Source organism: Naegleria lovaniensis, assembly GCF_003324165.1.
Source record: "Naegleria lovaniensis strain ATCC 30569 chromosome Unknown tig003, whole genome shotgun sequence".
Classification (NCBI taxonomy): Eukaryota; Heterolobosea; class Eutetramitea; order Acrasida; family Naegleriidae; genus Naegleria; species Naegleria lovaniensis.
In genome coordinates this window covers 772,193-783,086 of record NW_025407825.1, presented here as the reverse complement: position 1 = coordinate 783,086, position 10,894 = coordinate 772,193, and the positions used below count along the sequence as shown (strand labels likewise).

Here is a 10,894-nt window from a genome sequence, read left to right as displayed (position 1 = left end):
TTTTGCATGATGAATACTTGTCACCAAGTGTCATTCATTTAAGGTCTGATTCATTTCCAACACCAGAGAGAGATTTCGTACAATCATCCATTCTTGATACATTTCCATGACGAACAACGATCCATCTCTACACCCAATCAATTTATCAATGACCTCTGCCAAATATATTAACATCAATTTTACTCCGTGTTATTGTCATTGTTTCATGCTTCTTCTTCCTTATTATCATTCACATTCCCTTGTGCTCAAACAATTATTTTCTCATCCAAAAAAATGCCTCCTCGTAAGAACAGCAAGAGAAAGAAAGTGGTTCAGCAGCAGGCTTCGTCCTCATCATCATCATCAGAGGACGAGAGGGAGCAACCACAACCTTCCTCTTCCGCATCATCAGCGGTATCGGGTATGGAGGATGAGAAGGATCAAAAACAACAACAGCAAGTATCAAGTACTCCGGAAGTGCCAATCATAACAACTCAAGACACATCATCATCATCGATACAAATGAATACAATGAATGGAGAAACGGAAAATCATCGTGATGAGAATGGTAGGAATCAATCTGAAATGATCACTGAGGAGAAGGAACAACATATCGGATTGAATGGCACTTGTGATGGAAACCATAGTAATTTATTGAACAACAGTGGTAACAATGGCACATTATCGCCATCAGAATATATGAGGCTTATCAAAGACCATTTTATCACTTCGTGGAACAAGAATTACTCTCCCTTCAAATGGGCTTTTCATCTAAAATCAAAAAACAAGAATAATCCAAATTTTGAAAGTCAAGTTATTGGTAGGTAGTTGTTAAAATCTCTTACTGTCAACAATTGTGTGTGGACGACCTGTCTATTAACTACTCGGATTACATGGCAATTCGGCAATACAGAATGCTTTTTAAATGTTACTCTAAGAAATGTTTCACCAAGCGAAATATTCTTCAAATATTTAAATCATGCGCTAATGACAGAATTAATTTCTTTTGATGCTTTCACCAAGTCATTGTATGACTTGATGATTGAAAACGAGTCGGAATTAAGAAAAAGCCATGAAACAAGCAATACCAAGCGCATTGCAAACGTATGGAACAAGCCAACATCATGGTTTGAGCTGCTTAAACTTTTTGACTATCATTTACCACTAGTCTTGGAAAAATTCAGCTCTTTAAACGTTTCTAACAGCAGCACATCTCAAGATGATTTGGGAGGATCATCATCTGTGGACAATCAAGGCATATCACCAAACCATGACGATGACGAAGACAATTTTTTGGAAATGGACAACAAGAAACGAAAACGAGAAGATACTCTTAACAATGTGACTATCGATTTTATTGATAACGATGAAATGAATAACCCTAAGCGCAGAAAATTCATCATTTCAAGCACGAAAGAGGATGTTTCTTCTTTATACTATACAGCACGAGTTGTCATCAGATGCTTAATCATTATTTTACGACATTTAACGTACTCTCTCTCTCAAACCAAACTCTTTCCCGAGACTTCAATGACCAACATGTTCGGAAATATGACGACCAAGGATCCCCATGTCATACTGAATTGTGAAAGGTCTATTCAAATTCTAGTTACACAATTGGGAAATACAAACTTTAGGACCTTTCTTTTACTGAATAAGTATGAAGAAAAACATTTGTGGTCAATATTTACGCAAGTAATGCACAAAGAAGTTATTCCAGTTTTATCCCATGTTAAAGGAAAAAAGAATGAAAACACCAAGCTAGAAAATCTCTTGATGCATTTATGGGGAGCTATTAATCAATTCCTTATATTTTTATTGTCCGTAGAGAAATCAGTACCGTATCAGGCGATTGAATTTAAAGAGTTGCAACATTCGAGGCCATCCAAATCCCTTCAGTCCACTCTCAACGAAAAAACATGTTTTGTAACATCTCTCCTGATTGAAGATGAGATTTCAACCAAAATAATCACACGCACCAATATTTATCAAACATTCGCTAGATTTGAAAACTCAAGAACTTTGAAGGAGAGAAGTTTTGTAAATTACTTTCTTGACATTTTGTACACTGCTTTGGACAAGATTTATGACTTTTCTCAAGTTCCCATGTCAGACCACAAACCTGGATTTATTGTGGCTGAGAAATCACATAAGATGCTTATCAGAAAGAGCTTCATAACCTCAAAATTTCCTCTCCTACTCAAAATTTGGAATGATACCTATTGTGATGAAAAAGATTTTTATGATCAATTTTTTGCGTGTGCAAGTACCAGGAATTTACACGCCAATTATTCTTCGAACGACATTGACCGATTAAGCGACATCAAATACAACAACATAGAGAAGGCTTTATTTATGATTTCTAAATTTCCCTGGCTAAATGACAAGACCAACCAATATGTACTGACAGAACTAATCAACTCATGCCTCTACCTAAAGCTGGTCTCTCGGCAGAACATCAATGAGCTTATATCGCAGTATACAAGTGATGTGGTGTTAGATTTAGAGAACAATGCGTTAGAAATTCAGCAAAACAAGTTTTCCAACTTTCTTGACATGAGATACATTGCAACAATGTTCAAATATCCTAGATTACAAGCACCTCTAATTATTAACGATTTTGTTGAAAATTCATCAAAGGATTTTATTTCGGAAATTGACTTTCTGATTAGCCACACACATTTCCTAGATTTTATTCAATTACATGGTTACATGCCACAAGTGATGGAAAAGGTATTTCAATCTATGAGAAATATTTGGAGCAATACAGAAGAAAATGATATGGACGAAAGTAATAGAGATGAAAAAATTCAAGCGAACTTTTCACTTGGATTTTCCGCACTCTACATCATATTAGAAAGATTTGAGTTTAAGAAAATCAAAGAAAACAAGGACGTCTTTTTCGAAATGATGGACCGCTATTTCGTGGAAGATTCACCTCTGATACACGTGAAAGAATGGTTTAAAAACTGGTTCGAGGATAGGATCGACTCTGATAATCATCTAGACATTCAAGAAACAGGAGATAGGATTTTTCAAGAGTTGTTGAATTTAGACTTGCAAGCTCAAACAGAACAAGCTAGTTATGACATGGCTGGTTTAGCCAAAATTCGAAAGGAGTACTCTCCGGCACATTTACTTCGAGTGTCGTCCTATATCGCTCAACAATGTTTTCTTTGGTACATGGCTCAACCAGAAGAGCTAGGAAAGAGGATTATACCAATAATTTCTACATTTATTGAACAATTTGGGTACCATACAGAAATTGGATTTGCTTCAGGAATTCTCTTCACAGTTAATCAAGTATTCTCCTCTATGGAAAAAGCCAGTGATTCTGTTTTCACCTTTATAGACGTTCTATTTACTACCTTTAAAGATTTGGAAAAGGTGAAAGAAAGTACCATTGGTTTCAATATTTCCAGTGTCATCCTGCACAACATCTTTGTCGATTCTGTTCATACCTACTATCAAAATAATAAGGAACCAGGAAAAAAGAAAGTACCAGCAGTGATCTTTAACTACAACAATCCATCTCTTCAATCCTTGCTCACCGAGTGTTACTTGATTACGGGTCAAAACGTGGAATGGCAAGTTGCAATGACACCGCTTTTACTCATGGACACAATTCCAGCCAATAGCAACTCGCTCGAGTATAGGAAAGGTGAACAGGAAACTGTGCTACTGCCAAAGGCAAAATCTTTTGGCAGTTCCAGTGTTGGTGTGACTTCTTCATCGTCGTCTGCTGTGGTGCAGACTTGGGTACAACAAGAATTCGAAAATATTTACCGAAGTTTAACCATTGGTGGAAGCTTGACGTCACTTAACACTATTGGACTCATGAAACCATCCATGTTTGATTCATTCTTCACACTTCGACGCGCGTATCGATCGATGGGATGTCTCAATTTTCTTAAATTCATGATTGATCAAATCTATGAATGTCTGTTAAAAGAGGAGCAAGAGCCATTTGACGGATTTAGAGTGGCAGAGGCAGCTGCAATCATGTTCTATATTAGCGCTGGAGAAGATGGAGTTGAAACTCTACTTCAGAAGGCATCGACATCTCCTGAAGGATTATTTGAATTTATCTTGTCACATCACGCAGAACAAACAAAACAATTCTTGGAGAATGGAACATTTATTTATTCGAGACAACGAAGTGGGTCTTCCATTCAGGCCATTTCAAATGTAGAATATTTGCCCATGTTGAGTTCATTGTTGGCATATTTTTCAGTATTTGTTTTGAGCTTGCGAGAGAAAGTTCCAACTTCATTGAACTCGTCTACGATCGACTCTAGGAAGAGTGACAAACTCGTGCAAAAATTCATACTACATCTCGTTGAGGAACATGCTGAGAAGGTTGTGCATGAAGATAAGCATTACATGACACATTTTACGCTTTGCTTTATGGAGCAAATTTCGAAAATTCCCGAGTTGATCCACCAAACTCAACAAGTTCTGATAGAGAGACCAAGTTGCTTCCCTAAATTTTGTAAAATCATCAATAGGACAAGGAAAGAAGCGTCGCAATCGTTCTTTTTTAGTTTTGGAAGGAGAGCTGGCTTTTCAGATGAATTGGTTGTTAGTTTTTTGAAAGAAATAACGAACTAGATGCAAACACCATCTCACATTAAATCAATCAAATAATAATTTATTATTGGAAATGGTGTTTGTAAAGGGTACATTGCATTCATTTGACCACATCAGTATTATTGTTGGTCAAAGTTTAAATTTTTCAATTGTTCCAAATCTCCAGCGTCGAGTGCTTGTGGACGATGGTTTCGAGAAACAGGTCGTGCATTGTCATTACCGCTTGGGCTTGACGTAAATAACTGGTCATAATAGCCAATCATAATTTCTGTGGCATATGTCAGAGGTCCGTTATCTTGCAGCGCCAACAAAGGATTAGGACTATTAGATCTAATAATATTTGGGCCAAAAACAATTGCCAAATTGTGTGCATTCATCATGTTTTCTTCAGAAAGCGTTTGGAGATAATACAAGAGAGAAAATAATTCCTTTGCTAACTCTAAATGATATTGAGGTAATTTGGCAATAATAGTCTTTAAACTTTCAATAATGGTTGAGGTAGAACTTCCAGCCTCTGTCATGTGTCAGATCAAGAGTTATTATTATTACATAGTGGGTGAGGGTGAAGATGAGGAATGTCACAATAACACACCATGTTCAAATCAATTAAGAGTGAATTTGTAAAAAAGTGAACAACTAACCTTTCACAGACTTAATAATTTCATCATACATGGAATATTTGAAAAGAGGATCAGGTAATTCACGGAAGAAGAGCTTAATCAGACTTGAAAGAACATGGCAATCCACATGATGTAAATCTACATTCGTACCATGATTCAATAAAATCTTGAGTTGATTCACAGTGGCTTGATTTCCGCTAATTCTGAAAATACCTCGTGTGTCTGCATGATGTTCTCTCATAAAGTCCATGCAATTCTTGATTGGAGTTGGAACAAGACATCCAATACAATCCTTTCTATTGGTCATGATATCTTCCAGAGGAGCTCCAAACAGAGCATATTGATTACTCTTGATATTATTTTGCATGATATCGTATGCAATGGTGGTTGGTGGCAATGGAAGAGTTTCTTCTGGAATGTCTTTGTAAATGTCTTGAATAGAGTCAACGAGGTGGAGTTTTTTCCAGAATTTTTCACTCACAAATGGAGAGAAACATTTCATAATGACCTTAATCATCATGGTTGGATGAAGAATGTACAAGGATTTGAGATTCTTCTTATATTTTCTAGTAATGGTTCTATAAACGTTTAACATCCATGAAAATCCAGGGCGAGCTTGTGACGTCGAATTACTCACGCACCATATCATGACATAGTCATTTTCTACGACCTTGTCCAACTTGGCAATCATGTAAAGGAGAGTTCTGTCCAAATCTTCTTTTCTAATCTTTTCTTCAGAGAAGATGACTACTGGTCGTCCTTGTGGATCAGTGTGTCTGCATGTGAGAACGTTCATGGCTTCTAAATCTCTGACATCTTCTTGTTTGGCCTTCTCAAGCAATTCCAAATATCGCTCAGAGTCTTGATACTTTTTGTCTTCTTTTGATGTGACAGATGAAGATGTGAGTGAATGACTGCTGTTGTTGTTGCTTGATGATGAGTGTTGAAGCATTTCGGTTTTGATAGCCTCTTCAATTTTTGGCAATCTACTCAAAACATTGATCAAGTCCTTACAGTTTTGATTGTTCTTTTCAAGAATGGTCTTTTCGTGAGCCTTGATCAACATTTGAACATTCATTGCATCTTGAATGAGTTGGTCATCGTTTGAAATGACCTTACTCTTCACTTTTTCAGGCACTTGTTTTTCCATGGCTTCCAATTTCTTTTCACAGTCAAGGGTTGCACATTCGACAAGGAATTTCTTGGCCTTCTCAATATACTCATTGATGAGAGGATTAAGAGGAATCATGAAGGTTTCTTTTGCTCCAAATTCGAAACCATTTGCAATTTGCTGGACCACTTTTGATATTAAAACCAAATTTCTTCGTTGTTTGGAATGAATCTTGACTTCTGTAGGCAAAATTTCTCTTGACTCTGGATAAACAATGGTTGGATTAAACAATCTTAGGAAAACAAAGCTAGCAATGAGAGTTTCCGCATTTTCGACTCGGTACTTGTCGCGACACATTTCATAAATGATCTTGCAAATGTATCGAATATTGAAAGGCATTGTGTCCAAAGCTTCACGAGACAACATTCTATCCAAAAAGTATCTACAAAACAGATTGAGATTTTCCAAATTTTCTTCAACTCGAATCTCGTGATTGGGCTTTCCTTCAAAGTTTGTATCTTCCAAGGAAGGTAAATCAGTTTCTGACTCCATTCTGGAACTGGCCTCAAATTTGCTTGGATCAATTTCTAAATCGAGAGCTTCATCGAGGAGAACTTTTTTCATTGGTTCTAAAAGAATGCTCTTTAAATAATTGACACCTTCCGATTTCACAACATTGTCCATGATTTTAGTAGCGATTGTATTTCCTCTCATAATGACTAATCCGCTTCCAGTTGGAGTAGTAGATGTATCTGTTCCTCTTTCAAATTCAATTCCAATTAATACCTTGTTCATAAAACACAAGGTAGAGAGTGCGCTTGCCAGTTGATACAACGCAGAGGCCATCTCGTCCACTTCTGAAGAAGTCAATAATCGTTGTGAATGGAGAGCAGAAAGAAGGCTGTTGTGGGAGTGATGATGAAGTGTTAATGAGTGTTGGCATGTACATAACAGTGTTTCCGATGACAGTGCACCATAACGGAAAATGACACATGAAAAGTCGTTGTTAAAAGTGACACGAAAATTAGTTCACACAAAATGTTGTCCATTATTTCATAATATTGTCACCACAAGTTCAAGAAGATATCATCATCATCATAAAATATTTTGTGTGGACGTATTTCCAATTCGAAAATTATGTCATTCAATAGTTATCAGTTCGTATAACAACAAAAATTTTACCAACCTTGGGCTCGTCGTAATGATCTGAGCAAATTGATCGTAATCCAAACTAGTCTTCACTGTGGATACCAACCGATGGGTATGAGCACCCAAATTATCTTGAGAAGGTAACACTGGTAATGATGGTCTTCCTCCACTCGTGGAAGAGGGACTGTTATTGTTGTTCGGATGATGATGACCAACCGATCCTCCTCCACTACTTCCTGGCAATGGTCTTATGGTGGTTCTTGATCTGGTCTGAGCTCCACTACTCGTGCTGCTGTTGTTATTGGGAGGAGTGGTTGGGAGTACCTTGTACGAAGAAGCCTTTGCAGGTGGTGAGGATGAAGGGTTGTTTTGGCTCATTTTTTTTTAATTTTAAATTTTTGATGGACAAGAAACGAAATCAGTCCAAAAAGAATGTGTTCGACAAAGTATCAAGTTGCCAAGGATCTGAGACAATTGTCGACTCCTCCAATATATTTAAAATAAATTATCTGCTTTTAAATTTCCTTTGCTCGACGAAAGAGAAACAAAAACTTGCATCAACCTTAACAAAAACTACAAATAGGCTCGGTAAATGTGGTGACTTCATTAACAAGACATTCCATGTTTCATCGTTCCTCCAATACGCCACTCCTTACCAATGATGTTATCTGCATTTCACGGAAAACCACAAAAAGCATGATCCTCATAACGGAATGAAGTGATTGGCAGATTCTGAGTTTTTGAAATTAAAGAAAGCATATGTGTTAAAGTTCACAACTTTTTTAACACAATCTTTCACGTTGCTTAATATTTTGCCAAGTTGTTGTTTATTATGTCTGTCTGTACAAAGAACATCTAGGTTTCAGGTTGGTACTGTTGAATTTTGATATTGATAAGTTCAAAATCCTTGCTTGCTAAAAGAATTGGTCGTGTCTTACATCATGAGAGGGACTTTCCATTCAAAAACGTCATTCAACATCACCTGCCATTTATATCTCTTTCCTGCATCCAATCAAAAAGCAGCAAATTTAAAAATAAAATGCCAAGTTCCCACGCCTATTTTTGTATTTCGTGAGTCACGGTTCGGAAAGCCGCATCCAAATTAATTTGGAGGTGTAGGATTTTGAGTCAGCCGTTTGCAACAGGCTCACACTAAACAATGACTTCATCCTTACTCATCACACATGTGGTGAGTGAGTAGATTTATGAATCAATGTTGCCGTTGGTGTTGTTGGAAAATAACGAAAAAATGAGCAAGTCAAACAGGCCACAACAACACGGACGCGCCACATTTTGCTCATCACAACAATCATCACAACAAAATGAACCTAGTACTTTACCACAATCATCACAACAACTACCTTCGGGTGAAACTCAACAAACAAAATCATCGGAACAACAAATCATCAAAATGTCACAAGATGAGCTACAACAACTCACAAACAAGAATTTAAAAGAATTATGTAAACAATATCATGTTAGGACATCAGGAAACAAACAACAATTAGTCCAAACTATAATGAACTTCTACGCATCACTTAATCCAAACGCATCTCAAAATGAGTTTGAAGGGAATCTACGGAGCATTAAAAAATTGAAAAAATCTACAAACAATAATTCATCAGCCGAAACCAAGGAAACTAAGAAAAGAAAGAAATCAATGACATCAAGTAGATTAATTGAGAAATCAAAAAAAAAGAAAAAATCAAGTATTGTTTGCGAAGAATGTAATAAGAAATTTGCAAGCAAAAAAGCTCTCCTCTCCCACAACAAAGACAAGCATGGTTATATTCCTGAAGGCTGGAAAAAAGCACCGGAATTCTGTAATCCATACATCACCAAAGAATGTGGCAAACCGTCAAACAAAGTTACAAACGGAAATAGTTTTGAATTATTCAAACAATTATACACTGCTGAGGTGGAAAAGCATATTTTAGAAAAAACTAATTTAAAATGTGCTGAATTGAAAAAACCTGAGGTTACCTTGCAGGAATTGAACTATTATTTTGCGATTACTTTTACAATGGGGCTTATCAAAATGCCGGAGTTGGCACATTATTGGACAAAGGAAGAGGAATATTTATTTGGGAACGGATTAATTCGCAACATAATGACCAAGAAACGTTTTCGAGAAATTCATCAATGCATATCATACGATATTGATTGGATATTAGACACGTTTTGCAACCTGCTTCATGAGTGTTGGATCCCAAGTAATATTGGGGTTGTTGATGAATGTATTATATTGTTCAAAGGACGGTTTAAGGGAAGACAACACGTCCGTGGTAAACCACATGCCACAGGTTTAAAATTATTTATTCTATGTGACAGTTTCGGGATGCCGGTTTGGTTTTGGTTATACAGAGGGAAAAATAATGAGCATAACCTTAGTACTACCGTAGTTGATTATGTTATGGATTTGGCCAAGAAACTTCCAGATTACAACACAAGAAAGTACGCAATAATTACTGATCAATTTTACGGAAGTTTGACATTAGCTGAGCAATTGAAACAAAATAACTTTGAATTTGTATTGAGTTGCCAAAGTAATCGGCCTTCCGAAATATTTTCCAATTATTTGCAACCGGATCTCAAACAGAAAGGAGATCAAAGCTTTATTGTTAGAAATGATAACGCTTTTGCAGCACTCTCAGTGTTTGATTCTGGTAAATGTAATTTTATGGCGTCTGTTGGGTCCACTTCAATTCCAAGAGAAGAATTAGAACGTGTCAAAGCCAAAAGGTCTAACAAAACACCAAGATGTGACATTTTACGATTTTATAACATGAACATGGGAAGTGTTGATTCATTTGACGCTGCATTGAATTTGTACCATTTTCGAAGTAGACATAGAAGTTGGAAACGATGCATGTTTTTTGCAATGATGAAGACACTTGTGGTTGGTTCTCACAAATTATATCAATATTTCCATATGGGACCCAATAACCGAAAGCCTCAACAATTAGGCCATTTGGTTGCCATTATTTACAGCCTTAGTGATCGACAACCTCGGTATAAGGAAATTTCAACGTTGCAACATTTTCCAATGTTGACCCAACAACCCAAACCATGTGAATTTTGTAAGAGAAAAGGAATTCGTTCCAACACCACTTTCAAATGCAGCGCATGCGCTAAACATGCCCACTCACATTGTTGGTTTCAATACCATACGTGTGGAATATAAAGTGAGATGCATATATTCTGTGACGTGTGTCAGATTCCCTCAAGCTAGTGCTCTCATTGGTTTCCTGCGGTCAAGTGCTAACGCGCTTCTTCAGGTTCAGCCCCGAGTCTAAAAGACTGGCTTCGATAATCTGACACAAGTCACACCCAAAAACTTTTGTTAATGCCAACCATGTCTCCAACACCATGCTCTCATCCGCTTCCTGCAGTTCAGTGCTAACGCGCGTCTTCAGGTTCAGCCCGAGTTTAAAAGCTTGGTGAA

General features: G+C 36.9%; 3 protein-coding genes across 3 annotated transcripts; 2 read left to right on the top strand and 1 right to left on the bottom strand.

Annotated features, from left to right (window-relative positions):
- Nucleotides 1-273: 273 nt before the first annotated feature.
- Nucleotides 274-4,590, top strand: C9374_009802 (uncharacterized protein; the record flags this gene model as incomplete). Its single annotated transcript, XM_044700030.1, has 2 exons — nt 274-799; nt 893-4,590. The coding sequence occupies 2 exons, from the start codon at nt 274-276 to the stop codon at nt 4,588-4,590; spliced, it is 4,224 nt and encodes a 1,407-aa protein (XP_044555119.1).
- A 98-nt stretch (nt 4,591-4,688) lies between these two features.
- On the bottom strand, nt 4,689-7,827 carry C9374_009801 (uncharacterized protein; the record flags this gene model as incomplete). The annotated part of the gene is made up of 3 exons (XM_044700029.1): nt 4,689-5,083; nt 5,211-7,201; nt 7,487-7,827. 3 exons carry the CDS (start codon nt 7,825-7,827, stop codon nt 4,689-4,691), a joined length of 2,727 nt encoding a protein of 908 aa, XP_044555118.1.
- Nucleotides 7,828-8,698: 871 nt separating this feature from the next.
- On the top strand, nt 8,699-10,633 carry C9374_009800 (uncharacterized protein; the record flags this gene model as incomplete). The annotated part of the gene is made up of 1 exon (XM_044700028.1): nt 8,699-10,633. One exon carries the CDS (start codon nt 8,699-8,701, stop codon nt 10,631-10,633), a length of 1,935 nt encoding a protein of 644 aa, XP_044555117.1.
- Nucleotides 10,634-10,894: the final 261 nt, after the last annotated feature.